Source organism: Sorex araneus, chromosome 11 (genome assembly GCF_027595985.1).
Source record: "Sorex araneus isolate mSorAra2 chromosome 11, mSorAra2.pri, whole genome shotgun sequence".
NCBI classification, from domain to species: domain Eukaryota; kingdom Metazoa; phylum Chordata; class Mammalia; order Eulipotyphla; family Soricidae; genus Sorex; species Sorex araneus.
Window position 1 is genome coordinate 32,359,973 of NC_073312.1, and position 24,449 is coordinate 32,384,421.

Genomic DNA, 24,449 nt, shown 5'->3' on the forward strand with positions numbered 1-24,449 from the left:
GCAGAGCCTGGCAAGCCACAGGTGGCATATTTGATACACCAAAAACAGTAACAACAAGTCTCACAATGGAGATGTTACTGGTGATCGCTCGAGCAAATTGTTGAGCAATGGGATGACAGTAATGACAGTGATGACCATAAAAATGTTACAGAGTATGGGGAAATAACATGGCTTTAAAGTGAAACTCTGAAAATCCATCTTTAATGAACACTGGATGTCTTTTAATCTGGAGACAATGGACAGATAAGAGGAGGAGATATCAGAGATAGCATCTGAGGAAAAGGATAAAGAGGGAAGGAGGTAAACAAAGCCCTATATGGAGGGATTTTCAGACAAAATCATAGAAGAAGTAGGTGATCTATTCTTCTCACAGAGGAACAAAGCAGAGCTTGTAAGAAGGGGGTAGAGAAACCAATCCGTTCACAACAGGGGTAGTATCAAGGTCCTTGGGATCAACCACAGATTTCAAGTTAAATTTCTGTAAAATGGTGGTCAGGAATAAGAAAAGTTCCATGCGGGCCAGGCTTTCTCCTGCACATGAGCGTTTACCTGAAAAAAGACAAATACGAAGAAAAGTTAGTCCTTGAATCCTGTTTCTGGATATCAGAGGGAAAATATGCAATAATTATTTAAAGAGTGGTTAAATGGGTGAATAAAAAATATGATGGTCTAACAAATGGATGAAAAGTGTACACACATACACACACATACATTGCCTAACAACTTATTTTAAAGGTGCTCTTTCAACAGTTACTGAGACAAACACAAAGGAAGAACTTTGAAAAGTAGTTTTACATTATAACTCCTGCTTTCATATATAAGGATTCCATTAATATTTTTCTTGAAACAAATACATTAGCTGTGTTTTCTGTTTCTAATTTGATATTAGATGATCTGTCCATTTTTTCTGACTCTTTTTCCTACTTTAACAAAACTCATGCTAAATAATCTCCAATATATCATGAAATTTCAAGTTTTATCTCACACTGTCCCATTTTATAAAATGCAATTTTCTAATATTTCATATTTTTTCAAAAATTCTTTCTGAATTTGGAAGAAATGAATGAATTCTCCAAAAGATCAGTGATCTGGCCCAATAATGAAGGTGTGTCAGAACAAGGGAAAAATGCTTGGGCAGTAAGATTGTGTTCTTGATCATGAACAAAGAACTATTCTACTAGCCCTAGAGTGAGCACTCTGTATTGTCAGCAAATCCATTGTCAATTGACTGCTGATGTACCAAGAAAATAAATTTTAATACCTGCTGAAAAAGCCAAGAAGTAGTCACTTTTCTTAAATTTTCCACTCTTATCCAGAAAGTGGCCTGGATCAAACACCTTTGCTTTCGGGAATTCTCTTTCGTCATGCAACACAGAAGACAGTAATGTAATTACAGTTGTGCCCTGGAATAAAACACATCTAATCTGGGTCATAAAGCATTTGTAAAGCTGGATAAAACATACGGCATAATATTAAGCAGCAAGGGATTTCTCTTCAATAAATGTTAGAAAAACTGGATACTGAGATTACAAAGAATCAAAGTAGGTCTGCGACCCTCTCTGCCCTGCCTGGCCCATCAGAGACCCAGTTCCAGGCCCCTGGCGGCCGCTAACTCAGCCGCAGTTATTTTTTTCCCTTCCCTGCTCTGCAGAATTAGATCACATTCTGTATAACCTATTTCTTTGAAGAACACCCTGGCCATCTCAGTCACCAAATGCCATTAGTCCAGTAGCCTATTCTAATTTTACAAAAAACTGTCAGTGAACATAAGAAGCTGCACAAACCCTTTATAAAGAGAGCGTAGTCTCAAGTCTTCACTGGAGGCCCCATATAAACCAGGAGGAGTGCCTGAAAGTAAGGAAGTATTCTAGAAGGTGAAAAATGCCACCATCATCAACTTAGTTCATCCAGAATCCACTCTTGCAGCAAGAAGGAATAGGGACAGAGAGCTGGAAGGTTCTACTTCTGTATTTCCATAACAATATGAAGAAAGAGCAAAAATCCCCATCATGAGGAGAGGATGAAGAAAAGATTCCAGAAGCCTCAACAGGGGTTACCCACAAATAAATACGACCTCTCAGAAAAAGAATTGAGAGAAGAAATCTTGAAGATGGTCAATGAACTCAAAGCAACCATGGAACAGACATCTGATAAATTAAGGGAGGCTATGAATGAAGCATTGGAACAGTCCACTAAGAAAATACAGCAAAAAATGAGAGCAGAAATTTCAAAGCTACGAACAGAAGTGACACAAATAAAGAAATAGATAGATGAAATAAAAAACTCAGTAGGTACCCTTATAGTAGAATGACTATCACTGAAGACAGAATCAGTGAGCTTGAATTTGAGCTGCAGAAAGATTACAGGCAACAACAAATAATGGCAAAGACGTCAAAATGACTTTATGGCAAATTAGAGTCCTAGGGGATAACCTCAAGAGAAATAACATTAGAATCATTGGAGTACCAGAAGAACAGGGAAGTAATCTCAATGAAAAAAATACAGGTAAAGACATCATTGCTAAGAAATTTCCAGAGCTGATTAATGCAGGCATCCAGATCCAAGGAGCTCGAAAGTTTCCGGCTAAAATAGACCCTAATAAAAAGACTCCAAGGCATATCATAGTCAGAATAATGAATGCCACATATAGAGACACAATACTGCAAGCAGCAAGGTCAAAGAAGGAAATCATACAAAACATACAAAAGAGAACCCCTTAGATTTACAACAGACCTATCAAAGGAAACCCTTGAAGCCCAAAGACAAGGTGGGACATAGCGAAAAAAGTCAACGAAATGAACACCTCACCAAGAATACTTTATTCAGCTAAATTCTCACTCAAACTCGAAGGAACAATACACTATTTCACAAATAAACAACAACTCAGGAACTTCATAGACTAAAAACCAAATTTAAAAGAAGGATTAAAGGAGTTTCTGTAAGAAAAGAAAAACCCCTACAAGCACAACAAACCCCTACAGAAAGATGGCACAAAACTCCATGACAATGATCTCTCTCAATATCAATAGCCTAAATGCATCAATCAAGAGACACAGAGTGGCAAAATGGATTCCGGAGCTACACCCAACGTTCTGCTGCCTACAAGAAACACACCTGAACAGTCAGAGCAAACACAGACTCGAAGTCAAAAAATGGAAAACAATCCTGCAAGCAACTACCTCAAAAAAACTGGGGTGGCCATACTAGTATCCGAAAACATAGATTTCAGGTTGAAAAAGATTAGAAGGGACAGTGAAGGTCATTTTCTATTTATCAAGGGATATGTACAGCAGGAAGAAATCACTCTTAAACGTATACACACTTAATGAGCGACCAGCTAAATACTTAAGCAACTGCTAAAAGACTTTAAGGAGGACATCGCTAGTACCACAAAAGTAGTTGGAGACTGCAACATCACCTTATCACCTCTGGATAGATCGACAAGAACAAAACTCAGCAAGGAAACACTGGCTCTAAAGGAAGGAATGGAAGATAGAGGGCTAATAGATCTATACAGGGCTTTACACACCAAAAAGGAAGAATACACATTCTATTCCAGTGCACATGGAACATTCTCCAAAATATACCATGTTTTGGGTCACAAAACATTCCTCAATAGAATCAGGAAGATAGAAATTGTATCAACTATCTTTTCATACCACAATGAGCTGAATATAGAAGCTAATCACACACAGATGCAGAGAACCAGATCAAACACCTGGAAATTAAACAACTCAGTATTGAACAATGAGTGGGTCAGGAAGGAAATCTAGGAAGAAATCAAAAGATACCTCGAAACATATGAGAATGAATACACGAGCTACCAAAACCTATGGGACACAGCTAAAGCTGTGTTAAGGGGAAAATTTATAACTCTGAAAACATTTCTCAGGAAGAAAGAAAGGCCCTACATAGATAGCTTGACTTCACAGCTCAAGACCTTAGAAAAGGACAAGCAAAAGTAACCCAAACCAGATAGAACGAAAGAAATAACAAAACTTAGAGCAGAAATTAACAACATGGAAACAAAAAAATAAAAAAAAAGAATCTGAAAGATCAATGAAACCAAGAGCTGGTTCTTTCAGAAAAAAAAAAAAAAAACAAACAACAAGATTGCCTAGTGGTTTACTAGCAAAACTCACGAAGAAAGAGAGAGAGAGAGAATCCTAATAAACTGAATCAGAAATGAAAATGGGACATCACAACAGATACCAATAAAATTCAAAAAATCATCAGAAACTACTTTGAAAGTCTGAAACAAGAGAACTTAAAAGAAATGGATGAATTCCTTGATTCCTACAATCTCCCAAGACTGTACCAAGAAGACTTGGAATACCTGAATAGACCCATTAATATCAAGGAAATTCAAACTGTAATCAAAAGTTTTCCCAAAAACAAAAGCCCAGGTCCAGATGTTCACTAGCAAATTCTTGCAAACATTTAAAGAGGACCTGTTGCCAGCACTTCTCAAGTTTTTCCAGGAAATTGAAGAAACAGGAACTCTCCCAAACAGTTTCTATGAGTCACATATCTCCCTAACACCAAAAGAAAACAAAGACACCAATAACAAAGAAAATTATAGATCAATATCCCTGATGAACACTTATGCGAAGATTCTCAACAAAATATTAGCAAATTAAATCCAACAACTAATCAAAAACATCATACACCATGACCAAGTGGGATTCATCCGGTGATGCAAGGATGGTTTAAATTCGAAAACCAATCAACATAATCCATCTTATCAAGAAAAGTAAAGATAAAAACCATATGATCATGTCAATAGTTAACAGAGAAAGCATTTGACAAGATAAAACACCCGTGAATAACTAAAACTATCACCAAAACGAGTTTTGAAGGAAATTTCCTCAAGATAGTCAAAGCCATCTACCACTAACCCATGGTAAGCATTATCCTCAATGGGGAAAAACTAAGGGCCTTCCTTCTAAGACCAGGGACAAGACAAGGATGTCCACTCTCACCACTTCTGTTCAATATAGTGCGGGAAGCACTTGAAATAGCAGTTAGGCAAGAAAAAGATATTAAGGGCATCCAGATAGGAAAAGAAGAAATCAAACTCTCATATTCACAGATGATATGATATTATATCTAGAGAATTCTAAAGCCTCTACCAAGAAACACTTAGAAACAGTAAACTTCTACAATAAAGTCGCAGGCTATAAAATCAATACCCAAAAGTCCATGGCCTTCCTATATGCAAACAATGAGATAGGAAAGAGACATGAAAATAGCAATCCCATTCACAATTGTGCCCCAGAAAATCAAGTACCTCGGAATCAGCTTAACTAAGGAAGTAAAGGACCTCTACAAAGAAAACTATAAAATGCTACTCCATGAAATAAGAGGACATGATGAAATGGAAACATATTCCCTGCTCATGTATAGGAAGAATCAACATTTTCAAAATGTCTATACGCCCCAAAGCATTATAAAGATTCAATGAATCCCTATAAGGATACCCATGAAATTCTTCAAAGAAATGTATCAAGCAATCCTGAAACTCATATGGAACCAAAAACGCCCATGGATAACAAAAGAAATTATTGGGAAAATGACTATGGGAGGCATCACCTCCCCAATCTTAAATTCTACCACAAAGCAGTAACAATTAAAACAGCATGGGACTGGAAAAAGACTATGGGAGGCATCACCTCCCCAACCTTAAATTCTACTACAAAGCAGTAACAATTAAAACAGCATGGGCTGGAACAAAGGCAGAGCCGAAGACCAATGGAACAGGGTGGAACATCCCTACACACAACCTCAAATGTATGATCATCTAATCTTTGATAAGGGAGCAAGAAATGTGAAGTGGAACAAGGAAAGCCTCTTCAACAAATGGTGCTGGCATAACTGGACAACCACATGCAAAAGAATGGGCTTATAACTCCACCTATCACCATGCACAAAAGTCAGATAAAAATGGATTAAACACCTCAATATCAGACCAGAATCCCTAAGGTACAATGAACACAAGGCCAGCAATACCCTTCATGACATTGAAGCCAACGGTATCTTCAAAGATGACACGCCACTGGCCAAGCAAGTGCAAACAGAGATAAACAAATGGTACTATATTAAACTATGAAGCTTCTGCACGCAAAAGATGCAGTTACCAGGATACAAACACAATCTACAGAAAGGGAAAGAATATTAACCTAATACCCATCTGATAAGGGTTGATATCAAGGGTATATAAGGTACTGGTTGAAGTCCCTAAGAAGAAAACATCCAACCCCATTAGAAAATGGGGCAAAGAAGTGAACAGAAACTTTTCAAGGAGAGATACAAATGGCCAAAAGCCACATGAAAAAATGCTTTTCATCGCTAATTATCAGGAGATGCAGATCAAACAAGTATGAGATACCACATAACACCACAGAGACTGGCACACATCCAAAGAACAAAAGGAAACAGTGTTGGCATGGATGTGGGGAGAAAGGGACCCTTCTACACTGCTGGTGGGAGTGCCGACTGGTTCAGCCCTTTTGGCAAACAATATGGACCCTTCTCAAAAAAATTAGAAATTGAGCTTCCATTTGACCCAGCAATACCACTTCTGGGAATATATACCGGAGAAGCAAAAAGTATAGTCGAAATGACATCTGCCCTTATATGTTCATCGCAGCACTGTTTACAATAGCCAGAATCTGGAAAAACCAGAGTGCCCTAGAACAGATGACTGGTTAAAGAAACTTTGTTACATCTACACAATGGAATACTATGCAGCTGTTAGAAAAGATGAAGTCATGAACTTTGCTTATAAGTGGATCAACATGGAAAATATCATTCTAAGTGAAATAAGTCAGAAGGAGAGAGACATACATGGAAAGATTGCACTCACCTGTGGAACATAAAATACGGAATAAGAGATTAACACCCAAGGATAGTAGAAATAAGTACCAGGAGGTTTGCTCCATGACTTGGAAGCCGACCTCACATGCTAGGGAAAAAGGCTAGCTCAGATACAGAAGGGAATACCAAGTAATGTGTGGTTGGAGGACCTGCTCGGGATGGGAGATGCGTGCCGAAAGTAGACTATAGATTGAACACAATGGCCACTCAATACCCCTATTGCAAACACAACACACAAAAGGAGAGAGAGAACAAAAGGGAATGCCCTACCACAGAGGTGGGGTGGGTGGGGTGGGGAGGGATGGGATTGGGGAGTGGGAGGGATACTGGAATCATCGGTGGTGGAGAATGGGCACTGGTGGAGAGATGAGTTCTCGAGCATTTTATGACCAAAACACAAGCCTGAAAATATGTAAATCTGCAACTGTACCCTCACGGTGATTCACTAATAAAAAATTAAAAAGAAAGAAAGAAAGAAAGAAAGAAAGAAAGAAAGAAAGAAAGAAAGAAAGAAAGAAAGAAAGAAAGAAGAAGGAAGGAAGGAAGGAAGGAAGGAAGGAAGGAAGGAAGGAAGTGAAGGAAGAAGGAAGGAAGAAGAAAGGAAGGAAGGAAGGAGGAAGGAAGGAAGGAAGGAAAAAAAGAAAGAAAGAGAAAGAAAGAAAGAAAGAAAGAAAGAAAGAAAGAAAGAAAGAAAGAAAGAAAGAAAGAAGAAAGAAAGAAAGGAAAGAAAGAAAGAAAGAAAGAAAGAAAGAAAGAAAGAAAGAAAGAAAGAAAGAAAGAAAGAAAGAAAGAAAGAAAGAAAGAAAGAAAGAAAGAAAGAAAGAAAGGAATAGAAAGAAAGAAAGAGAGAAAGAAAGAAAGAAAGAAAGAAAGAAAGAAAGAAAGAAAGAAAGAAAGAAAGAAAGAAAGAAAGAAAGAAAGAGGAAGAGAGAGAGAGGGAAAGAAGAAAAGAAAGAAAAAGAAAGAAAGAGAGAGAAGGAAAAAACAAAATAAAGAAAAAAGAAAGAAAAAGAGAGAGAGAAAGAAAGAAAGAAAGAGAAGGAAAGAAAAAGAAAGAGAGAAGGAAAAAGGAAAATAAAGAAAAAAAGAAGAAAGAAAAAAGAAAGAGAGAGAGAAAGAAAGAAAGAAAGAAAGAAAGAAAGAGAAAGAGAGAAAGAAAGAAAGAAAAAAGAAAGAAAGAGAGAGAGAAAGAAAGAAAGAAAGAAAGAGAGAGAAAGAGAGAGAGAAAGAAAAAGAAAGAAAGAGAGAGAAAGAAAGAAAGAAAGAAAGAAAGAAAGAAAGAAAGAAAGAAAGAAAGAAAGAAAGAAAGAAAGAAAGAAAGAAAGAAAGAAAGAAAGAAAGAAAGAAAGAAAGAAAGAAAGAAAGAAAGAAAGAAAGAAAGAAAGAAAGAAAGAAAGAATCAAAGTAGCCCACTGCCTAACACCAAATAGGAATTACCTCAAAATAGATTATGGTATTGCATATAAGACTAGAAACAGACTCCGGATCCTGCCCTCTTCTTCCCACCCCTCTGAAAGAACTCTCACGCCAAAAAAAAAATGTGTGCTTTGAACTTGAAACAGCCGCGGGATACCGGGGCAGCCCCAGCCGTGGCCGGTGCTCGGCTCTGGCCGGCCGGGTTTCGGCCCGGGTGCCCTTGCCTCTGCACAGCTGGTGGATGTGGAACGAGCGGGAACCAGAGACAGCTTTAGGATTTGGGGTTCCAGCAAGTGCTTGCACCCATGTATGGAGACTGTGAACTAACTTTGGCTACATGCTGTTCCAGGAAGAGAAATGATTCATTTTCCAACTTAAATCTTCGCGGACTTAATTACTATAATACAGAAATTGTAAACGGCACGGCCGCAGTAGCGGCCGCGCAACATTTTATCTCTTCATTCTCATCAGTGGAAAACTTATTATCAAATATTTCCCTGTTAATAGAGCTGTATTCTTAGGGGATAAATTCCAACAAAAATAGTGAGTCTGTTTTGAAACTCTAACAACAATAGTGAGTTATGTGTTGAAATCTGGAATGTAATCAAGATAAAGAGAAAAGGAAGTGAAATTATCACTCACGTATGGGGTGGGTTGGGGGGTGAGGGGTGGGATGTATACTGTTTTTGTTTTGGTTTGTTTTTGCTTTTGTTTTTGTTTTTATTGGTGGTGGAATATGGGCACTGGTGAAGGGATGGGTGTTTGAGCATTGTGTAACTGAGATATAAGCCTGAGAACTTTGTAACTTTCCACTTGGTGATTCAATAAAATAAATTTAAAAAAAAAAAAAGAACTCTCACGCCAGATCCGCCCAGCCTGGGGGTCTGCAAGGGCGGGGATCCCAGTCCTCCTGCCACCTGCGTCCAGCCCATTGGCTGGTGGGGGAGTGTCCCCTACGTCAGGGGGCGTGGCCTAAAAGGGCGTGGCCTATTTTCAGAGCAGCGCCCCCTAAGGCGGCTGCAGTTATTTTTCCCCCTCTCCTATACTGCACATTAGGTCACAAATCTCTATGATCTATGTACTCAAATAAGCTGGCCATCTCAATCACTATATGCCAATAAGCCATTAACCCATCCTAATTCCAGAAAAAGTGTCAGGAATACAAGAAGGTACACAAAGCTCTCATAAACAGATCATAGCCTCAAGCCTTGACTAGAAGCCCTACATAAACTAGGAATATCGCAGTAATATAAGGAATTATTCTAGAAGGGGGGAAAGATTACCATTATCGATTTAACTCGCCTACAGTCCCCTCCTGGAGCAAGAGGAATAGTGATATAGAATCAGGAGATTTCACCTCTATCGTTCCATAACAACATGAAGAAACATCGAAAAAACCCGCCACAAACAGAAAATGAAGAGATTCCAGAAACCTCAATACAGATCACCCACAAATACAACCTCCTCTCAGATAAAGAATTCAGAGATGAAATTGTGAAGATGGTCGAGGAACTCAAAGCAACCATGGAACAGACAACCAATAAACTAAGGGAGGATATGAACACAACCATGGAACAAACAATTAGTAAACTAAGGGAGGATATGAACACAGCCTTGGAACGGACCACCAAGAAATACAGAAGAAATGAGAGCAGAAATTTCAAACCTATGAACAGAAGTCACACAATTAAAGAAATTGGTAGATGAAATAAAAAGCTCACTAGTAGCCCTCAAAAGTAGAATGACTGCAGCAGAAGACAGAATCAGTGAGCTTGAAGATGACCTGCACAAAGCTTACAAACAACAACAAATAATGGCAAAAGACATAAAGATGGCTCTAGGGCGAATCAGAGTCCTAGGGGACAACCTCAAAAGGAACAATATAAGAATCATGGGTGTACCAGAACCACAGGGAACTAATCCCAACGAAAAAAAAACACAGTTAAAGACATCATTGCTAAGAAATTCCCAGAGCTGGATAATGCAGACATACAGATTCAGAAGGGTGCCAGCCAAAAGAGACCCTAACAGAAAAACTCCAAGATGTATCACAGTTAGAATGATGGACATCGTGGATAGAGACACAATACTGCAAGCAGCAAGGTCAAAGAAGGAAATCACATACAAAGGATCACTCCTTAGATTTACAGCAGAACCTATCATAGGAAACCCTCCAAGGCCGAAGACAATGGTGGGATATAGTGAAAAAACTCAACGAAATGAACGTCTCACCAAGATTACTCTATCTGGCTAAACTCTCACTTAAACTCGAAGGAACCATACACTATTTCTCAGATTAACAACAACTCAAGAACTTCATAGACTCAAAGCCAAGCCTAAAAGAAGGTCTAAAGGGGCTGCTATAAGACAAAGGAAAACCCTAACAAGAACAACAAACCCTACAGAAAGATGGCACATAATCCCATGACAATAATCTCTCTCAATGTCAATGGCCTAAATGCACCAATCAAGAGACACAGAGTAGCAAAATGGATTCGGAAACTAAACCCAACTTTCTGCTGCCTACAAGAAACACACCTGAACAGTCAGAGCAAACACAGACTCAAAGTCAAAAACTGGAAAACAATCCTACAATCAAACAACTCCCTCAAATAAGCTGGGGTGGCCATACTCGTATCTAACAATATAGATTTCAGGATTAAAAAAAATTAGAAGGGACAGTGACGGTCATTTTCTATTCATGAAGGGATACATACAACAGGAAGAAATCACACTCTTAAACGTATACGCACCTTGGGGGCCGGAGCGATAGCACAGCGGGTAGGGCGTTTGCCTTGCACGCGGCCGACCCGGGTTCGATCCCCGGCATCCCATATGGTCCCCCAAGCACCGCCAGGAGTAATTCCTGAGTGCAAAGCCAGGAGTAACCCCTGAGCATCGCTGGGGTGTGACCCAAAAAGCAAAAAAAAAAAAAAAAAAAAAAAAAAAAAGAAAACGTATACGCACCTAACGAGCGACCAGCTAAATATTTGAAGCAACTCCTAACAAACTTTAAGGAGGACATCACTAGCACCACAATAGTAGTCAGAGACTTCAACACCGCTTTATCACATCTGGATAGATCAACAAGAACACAACTCAGCAAGGAAACAATGGCCCTGAAGGAAGAAATAGAAGAGAGAGGGCTTATAGACCTATACAGGGCTTTACACCCCAAAAAGAAAGAATATACATTTTTCTCCAGTGCACATGGAACATTCTCCAAAATAGACCACGTGCTGGGTCACAAAACATACCTCAACAGAATCTGCAAGATAGAAATTGTATCAACCATCTTCTTGGACCATGATGCACTGAAAATAGAAGCTAAGCACACAGAAACACGAAGCACCAAATCGAACACCTGGAAATTAAACAATTACCTGTTGAACAATAAGTGGATCAAAAAGGGAATCAAGGAAGGGATCAAAAGATACCTTGAAACAAATGAGAATGAAGGCACAAGCTACCAGAACTTATGGGACGCGGCTAAAGCTGTGTTAAGGGGAAAATTTATAGCCCTGAAAGCATTTTTCAGGAGGGAGGAAAGGGCCTACATAGAGAGCTTGACTTCACAGCTCAAGATCTTAGAAAAGGACCAGCAAAAGGAACCCAAGCCAGACCGAAATAAAGAAATAATAAAACTTAGAGCAGAAATTATCGATAGGGAAACCCAAAAGACAATCCGAAAGATCAATAAAACAAAAAGCTGGTTCTTTGAGAAAATAAACAAGATTGACAAACCGCTAGCAAGACTCACAAAGAAATAAAGAGAGAGAACCCTAATAAACCGAATTTTAAATGAAAAGGGGGATATCACAACAGAAACCAATGAAATTCAAAAGATCATCAGAGACTACTTTGAAAATCTCTATGCCATGAAACAAGAGAACATAAAAGAAATGGACAAATTCCTTGATTTCTACAATCTCCCAAAGCTGAATCAAGATGACTTGGAATACCTGAATAGATCCATTAATATCAAGGAAATTGAAACTGTTATCAAATGTCTTCCCAAAAACAAAAGCCCGGGCCCGGATGAATTCACTAGCGAATTCTTTCAAATATTTAAAGAGGACCTGTTGCCAGTTCTCTTCAAGTTATTCAAGGAAATTGAAGAAATATAAACCCTCCCAAACAGTTTCTATGAAGCTCATATCTCCCTAATACCAAAGGCAAACAAAGATACCAGAAACAAAGAAAACTACAGGTCAATATCCCTGATGAAGACGGATGCAAATATTCTCAACAAAATACTAGCAAATAGAATCCAATAACTCATTAAAAAAATCACGATCAGAGAAGCGGCAGGCATTCTGGTGAGCAACGCGGCCCGGACAATGCTCCGGACCCGAATCGGGGCCAGCAACACCGGGGGGCCGGAGGGAGGAGGTGCCGCCTGCACACCTTCTCCGGATGGAACCCCAGCGACACTGAGCAGCAACTAACACGGCTCCAGGATTCGGGACTGGGACAGATCCGAGCCGCGGGGGCCACTGGAGTGGGGCGGCGCCAGCCCAAACTCTGAGTGGTCCCGGCCGCCGGAAGTCACGCCCTCGACCCACCCTCGGCGCCATCTTGATGCCACAATCCACAGAGAACCGGCAGGCCTTTTCTCTCAGAGAGCCAGCCCTGTGTAACCTCCGAGAGCCAGCACCTGTGTAACCTCAGAGAGCCAACCCTGTGCAACCTCCGAGAGCCAGCACCTGTGCAACCTCTGAGAGCCAGCACCTGAGTAACCTCAAAGAGCCAGCCCTGCGCAACCTCAGAGAGCCAGCCCTGTGTAACCTCAGAGAGCCAGCACCGGCACAACCTCAGAGAGCCATCACCTGAGTAACCTCAGAGAGCCAGCACCTGAGTAACCTCAGAGAGCCAGCACCTGCGTAACCTCAGAGAGCCAGCACCTGCGTAACCTCAGAGAGCCAGCACCTGAGTAACCTCAGAGAGCCAGCACCTGCGTAACCTCAGAGAGCCAGCACCTGAGTAACCTCAGAGAGCCAGCACCTGCGTAACCTCAGAGAGCCAGCCCTGTGTAACCTCAGAGAGCCAGCATGCATGTGCCATCCCATACATCTAAGCAACAACCCCCATGACAAATGGAGTTATTAATATGAATAAATTTTTACTGTGTGTTGTTAAAAAAAAAAAGAAAACCTAAATAAATAAATTAGAAACAACAACAAAAAAAATCACGATCAAGTAGGATTCATCCCGGGGATGCAAGGATGGTTTAACATTTGGAAATCAATTAACGTAATCCATCATTTCAACAAAAGTAAAAATAAAAGCCATATAATCATTTCAATAGATGCAGAGTAAGCATTTGACAAGATCCAACACCCATTTATGATGAAAACTCTCACCAAAATAGGTTTAGAAGGAACTTTCTTCAAGATAGTTGAAGCCATCTACCACAAACCCATGGCAAACATTATGCTCAATGGAGAAACACTAAAGGCCTTCCCTCTAACATCAGGGACAAGATAAGGATGCCCACTCTCACCACTTCTGTTCAACATAGTACTGGATGTACTTGCAATAGCAAATAGGCAAGAAAAAGACATTAAGGGCATCCAGATAGGAAAGGAAGAAATCAAGGTCTCACTATTTGCACATGACATGATTCTATGCCTAGAGAACCCTAAAACCTCCACTAAGAAACTCCTAGAAACAATAGACTTGTACAGCAAAGTTTCAGGCTATAAAATCAATACTCAAAAATCTATGGCCTTTCTATACGCAAATAGCAAGTCAGAGGAAAGTGACATTAAAAAAATCCTATTCACAATTGTGCTCCAGAAGATCAAGTACCTAGGAATCAGCCTAACTAAGGAAGTATAGGATCTCTACAAGGAAAACTACAAAAAACTACTCAATGAAATAAAAGAGGACACGAGTAAATGGAAACATATTCCCTGCTCATGGATAGGAAGACTTAACATTGTCAAAATGGCAATACAACCCAAAGCACTATACAGATTCAATGCGATTCCTATTAAAATACCCATGAAATTCTTAAAAGAAATTGATCAAACACTCCTGAAATTCATATGGAACAATAAACACCCACGAATAGCTAAAGCAATTCTTGGGAAAAAGACGATGGGAAGCATCACCTTCCCCAACTTCAAACTTTACTACAAAGCAGTAACAATTAAAACAGCATGGTACTGGAACAAAGGCAGAGCCTCTGATCAATGGAACAGGGTGGAATATCCCTATATGCAACTCAAAATATATCCTCACTTGATCCTTGATAAGGTGGCAAGAAATGTGAAATGGAACAAGGAAAGCCTCTTCAACAAATGGTTCTGGCATAACTGGACAGCCACATACAAAATAATGGTCTTAGACATCGACCTAACACCATGCACAAAAGTCAGATCAAAATGGATTAAACAGCTCAACATCAGACCAGAATCCATAAGGTACATCGAAGACAAGGTCGGCAAAACCCTTCACGATATTGAAGCTAAAGGTATCTTCAAAGATGACACGGAACTAAGTAATCAAGTAGAAACAGAGATAAACAAATGGGACTATATTAAACTAAGAAGCTTCTGCACTGCAAAAGACATAGTGACCAGAATATAAAGGCAATCTACAGAATGGGAAAGGATATTCACCCAATACCCATCCGATAAAGGGTTGATATCAAGGGTATATAAAGTACTGGTTGACCTCTACAAAAAGAAAATATCCAACCCCATCAAAAAATGGGGCGAAGAAATGAACAGAAACTTTCTCAAGGAAGAAATACGAATGGCTAAAAGGCACATGAGAAAATGCTCTTCATCACTAATAATCAGGAAGATGCAGACCAAAACAACTATGAGATACCACCTCACATCACAGAGACTGGCTCACATCCAAAAGAACAAAACAACCGCTATTGGTGTGGATGTGGGGAGAAAGCAACCCTCCTACACTGCTGGTGGGAATGTCGACTGGTTCAGCCCTTTTGGAAAAAAATATGGTCGATTCTCAAAAAATTAGAAGTTGAGCTCCCATTTGACCCAGCAATACCACTCCTGGGAATATACCCCGGAGAAACAAAAAAGTATAGTCAAAATGACATCTGCACCTGTATGTTTATCGCAGCACAGTTTACAATAGCCAGAATCTGGAAAAAAAAAACCGAATGCCCGAGAACAGGTGACTGGCTAAAAAACTTTGTTACATCTACACAATGGAATACTACGCAGCTGTTAGAAAGCATAAAGTCATGAAATTTGCATATAACTGGATCAACATGGAAAATATCATGTTGAGTAAAATGAGTCAGAAGAAAGAAAGAGACAGACACAGAAAGATTGCACTCATATGTGGAATATAAAGTAGCAGAGAGGTACGAGCTAGCAATGATGCAACCTCTGGCAGAAAGCCCTCTGGACTTAGTCACTAAAATACTAAAATACAGAAATCTAGAACCTCACGGCCGCTACTGTGGCCACACGATCTCATATCTCCTCATTCTCAGCAATGGAAAACAAATTATCAAATGCTTCCTTTCCAGCAGGTCCGACTCTGGGGGGGAAGCTCCAAACAATAATAGTGAGGTTTTTTTGTTTGTATGTAATCAAAGTAAAGAGAAAGTAAAGTGAAATTTATCAACTACACAGGCGGGGTGGGGGGCTGGAGGGGAGGTTTACTGTGGTTCTTGGTGGTGGAATATATGCACTGGTGAAGGGATGGGTGTTTGAGCATTATGTAACTGAGACTTAAGCCTGAAAGCTTTGTAACTTTCAACATAGTGATTCAATTAAAAAAGTAAATTATAAAAAAAGAATGAACAAATAAAGAATAAATTCAGAAAAAAATAATAAAAAACATCAAATATTATGTAAGTAATATTCTTATAATTTTAATGACAATAAAGATTAAAAAATAAAATTAAATGAAAAAAGACTAGAAACAACAAAACACATAGAAAAAATAGGAGTGGAAATATTGTCCTATGGGCACTTTCTTTACTCAATTGCAATTGGCAGAAAAACAAAAGTAAAACTAACAAACGTGATCTCATCAAACTACAGACCTTTTCCTAAGTGAAAGGAACAATGTTAAAATGATGAGGCACCCAAATGAATGGGAGAGTATAACTGCACACCATACATCTGGCAAAGAGCTGATACCCAAGATTTATAAAGAATTCAGAAAACTGGGCTGGAGCGATAGCACAGCGGGTAGGGCGTTTGCCTTGCACGCGGCCGACCCGGGTTCGAATCCCAGCATCCCATATGGTCCCCTGAGCACCGCCAGGGGTGATTCCTGAGTGCAGAGCCAGGAGTAACCCCTGTGCATCGCCAGGTGTGACCCAAAAAGTAAAAAAAAAAAAAAAAAAAAATAATTCAGAAAACTAACAACAAAAAATTCAATAACCCTTTTTTACTGATCAAAAATTATTTATAAAAAATAAAACTAAATATTTATGCCATGTATAAAAAATAACTCAAAATGTATTAAAGACTTGGCTGTAAGACTTAAAACCACAAATTACGTTGTGGAAAGCATGGACAATGCACACTCCAACATCAGATAGACAGTGCACATCACATCAGAGATGTATCTGGGACTCAAATCCAATGACATAAGAAACAAAATTCAAAATAAATTAGCTAAATTAAACTAAAATCCTTAGGACAGTCAAAGAAACCACACACACACAAAAAGGCAGCTTACTGACTGGGAGAAGATATCTGAACACCATATATAGGACAAAGGACAATTATTCAAAACATATGAAAAGCTTACAGCTCATCAACAAAAAACAAACAGGGGCCAGAGAGCTCAGCTGGGGAGGCTTTTGCCTTGAAGTTAGATCCCCCACACCTCATAATGGATCCCCAAGTCTTTCCAGGAGTCATCCTGCACACACAATCAAGAATAAACCTGAGCAGAGCCACATGTGACCTAAAAATCCAGAACAAATAACAACAACAAAACGTTCAAAAACAACTCAATTTAAAAATGAGTACAAGACTTGATCTTCAAGCCTGTGTTTTCTCCTGAATACGTTTCTCTTTTGAGTGTCTCTACATTTCTTTGCTTGTTTATTACTACTCTGGAGAGGCCTGTGTTCTCTCTTGAACACATTTCCCTCTTTCACTCCCCTTACATCTTTGTAAGCAGTTTCATTCAATAAAAACTACCTAAAAAAAAGATAAAAATTAGCAGAAGATTTGAATAGTCATCATTCTAAGGAAGACATATAGGTAGAAACCAGATATGTTTTTTTTTATTTTTGTACATCTCTCTGTGTTCATAAAGAATTGGATATGTATAATGTGAAAAGGGAAATTGGTAAGCAGAGGTCAGTATAAGAAAAATAAATCTTACCTTAGGAATGATGTAATTTCTGAATTTAATATCCCGGGTCACAGCATGGGGAAGGTTGAGAGGGAGGAGGTCAATGAATCTCTGAACCTCGTGCACCAAGGCATCCATGTAGGGCATGTTGCTCCTGTCCTGCATGCAGGGGCTCCGGTGTCTGCCAATCACACGCTCAATCTCTTCCTGGGCTTTAGCTGTAAGACACAAATCATGACTCAGAGAAAAAGAAAAACTCAAGCCACATTGGAATACCACTTCAAGGATGCATGAAATAGACTTGTGAAGTTATCACAACATAATTTTTGCGTCACGAAATGCACTTAGACATAGATAATTCTATTATACAGATAAATATCATTACCTATAAGCCAAAAAAGATAGTCTATACCTATCTATTATTATAATACACAATACAAAGGAAAATGCAGGAATGCTTTTAAATAGAACAGAATTACATCAGAAAATTCAATCAGAAAATTCAAGTCTTCAATCACACAAAAAGAAATCAAGCATTGTTTTAATCAAAATTAAAAATGGTTGAAAACTAAATTATAATGTAACTATCTGTAGGTGTTGAGTTTTCATTTTTTTGTATTTACTATTTATATCTCTTATCTACCAGATTGGCTAGTCTGGAGGTCACCTACATCCTCACCTCCTATTTCCAGGTTCTACATCTTTAATATGTTTACACCAAAAGTACTATCAGAATCTTTATTTCAATGTCATTCTGATTACATAAACAATGCACCCCAGCAATATAACCATAATCATTTTGAGTACTTACTTGGACCTAACCATGTCTCTCAAAATTAAATTATAATTTTATACAATCTCATTATTATTTCCAAATAGGAACATATAGTTTCAAACCCACAACAATAAATTTTTTATAGAGAGCTCCTTGCTAATACAGAAATTAGAGGATAAAATTACTAAGTATCGAAAAGTGGTCTTTGATGGAGCAAATCAGAAAACTTGAAAGTTTAGTACTTAATTATTTCTCTAAAACTCAAAGTTGCTAAATGTGTATCAAAAACACAATTCAGATGTTATGATAATTTTTTTTTTACTTTCTGGGCTGAAGCAATAGTACAGCAAGTAGAGTACTTGCCTTGTATGCAGTAGACTCATATTTAATGCCAAGCACCCCATATGGTCCCCTGAGCACCAAGCAAGTGTGGTCCAACGCAATCCCCCAATTTTTTTTCACTTTCTAATACTGAACCCATAGCCTCCAGCTGCTTTTTTGTTTGTTTGTTGTCAATTAATTTTTAATTTTTTTTTATTTTCTATAAGGTATCGCCACTACACGACTGCCACCACACTCCAGGCTGCTTTCCACAAGCTCGGGCCGAGTCTCACACATGATTGAAAATGTTCCTGGACCGCGTAACCCTCAACACATTATCATAGAGGGAAATAAATATATATGCCTCTCGGAGAGCCAGGCAAGCTACCAAGAGTATCCCGCCCACACATCAGTGTCTAGCATGTTCTCTGTGGCATATTCGATATGCCAAAAACAGTAACAATAATAGGTCTCATTCCCCTGACCCTGAAAGAAACCTCCTATCGTTTGGAAAGACGAGTAAGGAAAGGCTGCTAAAATCTCAGGGCTGGGACGATGGAGACATTACTGGCACCTGCTCAGGCAAATTGATGAACAACGGGGATGACAGTGATACAGTGATACAGTGAACATGAGAAAAATCTGAGGTGATTTCTCACGTCTCTGTTGTTCCTACCATCTCCCCTCAATTTATACCCTAATTTTGATGTGTTCTTTTCTAGGTCTGACTTACTGACACTTTCATTCCCCTTCAAGAGTTCTCTGATCCCATGACTTCCTATGATGCGATTTATGACTTTCAAATGAGAAAGGGATAAGAGGGAAATAAATTATAAATAACACAGGTTTAAAAATGCATCTCTTTTGATTGATATACAACTTAATTTCCAATTTTAGAGCAAAGTTTCTAAGCTTGGGAGATTGATTCTTACATAATCTTTCTTATCAGTTGTGCAAATAATGCTTTCCTTTGCATTGTGAGTGTGGTTGAGTGTAGGTCCATGTACTGTCCCTGGGGAGTAACCCTCTCTCATCATATGAGGGAAACCATTACCTGATAAAAGGAGTTGTGGTGAGGCCTGGAAAGAGTACAGCAGTTAGGATGTCAGGAGATCCTAACTGGGTTCCATTTCCTCCACTACATCGGATTCAGGAGGCCAAGGGCCAAGTACATCAACACTATTCGGATCCTATGGACACCAAAGTCACCAGGTGGTGCTGGGGAAATTTAGTGCTACAACTGGTGGTGCTCCGGGGCTTTCAGAGTTACACTCAACGATGCTCAGGGCACCATGTGGTTCCTGGAATGAAACCCAGCAAACCCAGGTCTAGTGCATACTAGACATGCTCCCTAACTGCTGTACTATCTTTTGTCCTGAATTTGACTTTTTTAAACATATTCCTTAATGAGTACATTTTCTCCAAAAAATACTAGATTTCTAAATTCCTACTTAGTTTTGATAAGAAAACTTCCCACTTTATTACTATGACTTAAGAACAATATACTTTAGAATTGTATATATTATTTACAGATCTCTAGATCTGTAAATAAACTACCTTCTATTCAAAGAGAACTTTTCATAAAAATCTAGTATGCTGTCCCGATTAATTGATGCTGGTTATGACTGACACAAAAAACCTCCCTTGAAACCCAGATCATCATTTATTACTTTGTATATTGCCAGTAGTCAGTAGTATCTTCACCTTTCCTAGATTTCATCTTCTTGTATTATATAAAGATTTTCCATCATGATATAGAACTGTGGTCCTGTTGTTCATCGATTTGCTTGAGTGGGCTACAATAACATCTCCACTGTGGGACTTGTTATTTTTTTTGTGATATTGAATACGCCACGTGTAGCTTGTGAGGCTCTGCCATGTGGGCGGCATACTCTCGGAAGCTTGCCAGGCTCTCCGAAAGTGGCGGAGGAATTGAACCCGGGACAGTCTACTGCAAGGCAAGCGCCCTACCCACTGTGCTTTTGCTCCAACCCTCCCATCATGATCCTTTCATTAATTTGATCATACAGATATTTATTTACTGATGCTTTCTAAGAAGCAAGATGGAAAGCACATCTAAACCTTGCAAGATATTTCTGCATTCCATCCATCTATTATATTGCTCATACCCATGACCTCAGGGTGCTTCAGCAGGAGGAGAAGAGCGTATCTCAGCGTGGTGCTTGTTGTCTCTGTCCCAGCTGCAAACAGATCAGCAGCTGTGATAGTCAGATTTTCAAAAGTAAACTCCAGGTTATTATTGTTCTTTTCCTAGGAATAATTTGATATGATTATTTGATATATAATTTTTCCAGAACTAGTAAATCCAAAAGAATTCATTCTGTTAAAAAATTAAGTCAACATATCAAAAGTTTGCAGGCTTATCAACATAAGTTGAAAAGGTTATCCTAAAATTATATTGAAAGTCAAGAGACCCAGAAAAGGATAAACAAACTTTATAATGACAAATCTGGGCCAAAGCAAGCGTACAATAGGTAGGTTGTTTTCCTTGCAGAGGCTGATCCAGGTTCCATCCCCAACACCGCATTTGGTTCCCTGAGTCCCACCAGGAGTGACCCCTGAGTGCAGGGCCAGGGGTAAGCTCTGAGTACAGCCTGGTATCTCCCAAGCCTATCCTGGTATCCTAGCTGAAAATTAAAAAATGAGAAAGTCGGGATACTCATGATTCTCAATTAAAAAACTTCCTACAAGCAAGCAACTATGACTACATTTTCAGTCAACTGATTTTTAACCTGATGCAATACAAATTCATGCTAGAAGAATTGTCTTTTTCAATTCAAGTAGCAAAAATTTGTACTTGTAGATATCAATCTCCAATTTTGCATTTATATCATTTAATACCACTTTATACCAGTAGTGGTTTCTCTCTTCCATCCACCAATTCACACCCAATCCTCACCTCTATTCCTCCATTCTTACAATTTGGTTATTTGAAACTCCCTCAACTGTTTACAGCAACAACATTTTAACTTTTATTTCCAATTACCAGACATACAGAAAACTCAGAAAAATAGAAGTTTTGGTTTAGTCTTCAATATTAAGTGTGCCACGATCAGAATCCACCTTCAATTATGGAATGATATTTTGCATTTTGTAACTTATTTGTAATCCTTTGATTCTACTTTACCTAAAGTGTAATTCTCTCCTCCCGACACCTCCCCACTATAAGTGCCTAAAGAACTTATATATTCCACTTATCTTAACAATTTAATTTTACTTCTTCTGTAATATTTTGTTTATATTAACTTATGCAAGAAATAGCAAAAGACATTGTCAACATTAGTTGCCTTACACAGAATGCTCCCTCTTAAATATAGCACTCGTTTTAAATACAACATTCTTAATAAACCAAATAACTAAACTACCAGTCACATTTTACCTCTTGCATTTTGATGAGGAAACAGTCAATAAAGTCCCGAGGATTACTAATGTCCAGAGATGCTTGATGTTCTTTTGTTTTCTCAAAAATATAATTCTTAACAAAATCAACATTTTTGAATACTTTGTTATGACTTCCAGGGAAATAGTCAATGAGAATAGGGAAAGCATTACAAAGCTAAAAGAGAAAACAGTGATTTATTAAAGTTTTGAAATGAGTATTTCATGGGGGTGCACTCCCCTGGTGCTGGTCAGTGCTTACTCCTGGATCTATGCTCAGGGATTACTCCTGTCAAAGATGTGGAACAAATAGGGCCAGCTACGTGCAAAGCAAGTGCTTTAATCCCTGAGCAGTCTCTTCAGTCCAATGAAAAATAAAAGTTTAATGAAGACATACACCACATGACAAACGTTGGCCAAAAATTTTAAAAGTGTTCTTTGTCTTAAAGGGAAAATTTGTTTTACTCATTAATAATTTATACATTGATAGATGTGTTTGAAGGATAAAATTCTGACAAGCAGATCAAGATCACAATTATTTTCTATATTCATACATCATGCTTATAATATGAAGCATCTTGCATTAATTATTTTATTGTTTACTTCAGTTCCCTACAGTATTGAAATTCTGGATGACATAAACACTAAGATTCCCATCGTGTGGGTAATAGAGGTGAAGGTAGGATGAGCATCCTGATATAGCTATAGTTTTATACTGCTTTTTTTAAATTAGGTCTCATAGCCTCAAACAGAATCAACAATTTAGAAGTGGGAAAATCCTGAATATACTATGCAGCACCTTTCAACTTTCTATACACAGTAACTATGAGTAGAGTAGTTAAATTAAATTTTCGGGTGATATCACATGGTTTAAACAGAAGTTAGAACATCTTATCTAGTTACAGGGTAATGCTTGATATTTGTTTGTGGCTGGGAAATCATAAACCCAGTTACTTTATCACTCGAAAATAATTGCCTGGAGGGCGTCAGAGTGATAGTGCAGCAGGTAAGGCTTTTGCCTTGCACGCAACTGACCCAGGTTCAATCCCTGGCATCCCATATGGTCCCCCAAGCCAGGAGTAATTTCTAAGGGCAGAGCCAGGAATAACCTCTGAGCATCGCTGGGTAGACCCAAAAAAGCAAACAAATAAATAAATAAATAATTGCCTTGATTATTAAGATATAAAAAAGAGATGATTAAAAAGGGCAGGAGCAATAGTAAGTACATAGGGCATTTGCCTTGCATATGGCTGACTGGGCTAGATCTCCATCCCAAACGGTCCTCAGAGCACTGCCAGAAGTAATTCCTAAGTCCAGAATCAGGAGTAGCCCCTGAGCATCACTGGACTTGACTCAAAAGCAAAAAAATAAAGAAAATCATCAAAGATTCTCACTTTAATCAGTGTTATTTGACATCATGTGTGAACCCTAAAATGCTCTTTTCTTAAATAAGATATTCTCTTCCTAATTTATTTCTAGCAACTAATATAATGATGTTGATAAGTGTTGAATATATTATGTTATCTGTGAATAAAGGAAGTGTGGATGTTTAGCAGTGTGCACATTTTTTAGGAAAATACAAAATTATTTTGTGAAAGCTGAACTTTGGGCTTTTGTAGGAAAAAAGAACACTTAAAAGGCTTAATTATCGTGAATTTCTGTTTCTTATTCTGTACAGAATTTTTCTTCCTATATTTAAAGAGCATTCTATGAAGCTAAGCACTGAGTAGAAATTGTGATTCATACATTTACTTCATAGTTTGGTGCACTAGATGTTTGAACTTGGAGAAAACAGCAAACATTATGATTAATAGGAAAAACATTCAGCTTGTTCTTCAATCTCATGTTCTCCCTTGAACATGTATCTTGATTATCTCTATGCTTCTTTGTTTTCTTATCTCCACTCTGGAGAAGCCTATGTTCTCTATTGAACATGTACTACTCCCTCTCTCTCTCCCTTCATATATTTCTAAATAAGTTTCAATAAAAACTACCTTGCTTCACACACACACAAAACCCCCACAATCCTACAGAATTCTCTTTTTTCACATATGGGTTATATAGATATATAGAAGGGAACAGCAAAGGATCAAAGGCAACAGAACCAGAAAGTTGGTCTATAGAACTGATTCCACCAAGGGATGAAAGGTAAGGGTGAATAGGGGGCTACTCAAGGACATTTGGGGTGGGACAAGGGGAAGAGGACATTCTGGTGGAAGGGATGGTACTGGAATATTGTATGCGTGGACAAAAGTGTCATGCATGGAACAGTGTTCATATGTTGGAACAATGCATACTTAAGAACTTCATCTACAAATGAACAATGCATCGTAAACAGTATTATAAAGCATGA

The 24,449-nt window shown here is 38.5% G+C and overlaps 1 protein-coding gene across 1 annotated transcript in view; it reads right to left on the reverse strand.

The window, feature by feature from the left end:
• Window positions 1-204: 204 nt before the first annotated feature.
• The window catches only part of LOC101541249 (cytochrome P450 2C19-like), a 39,402-nt gene continuing 15,157 nt past the window's right edge, over window positions 205-24,449 (reverse strand). Inside the window, exons 5-9 of the mRNA XM_004607346.2 lie at window positions 22,098-22,274; window positions 20,827-20,968; window positions 17,632-17,819; window positions 1,262-1,403; window positions 205-549 (exon numbers count right to left, since the gene is read on the reverse strand). Of these exons, the coding sequence (XP_004607403.2) occupies window positions 368-549; window positions 1,262-1,403; window positions 17,632-17,819; window positions 20,827-20,968; window positions 22,098-22,274 (831 nt within the window). The 3' untranslated portion in view covers window positions 205-367. The remainder of the gene's footprint in view (window positions 550-1,261; window positions 1,404-17,631; window positions 17,820-20,826; window positions 20,969-22,097; window positions 22,275-24,449) is intronic.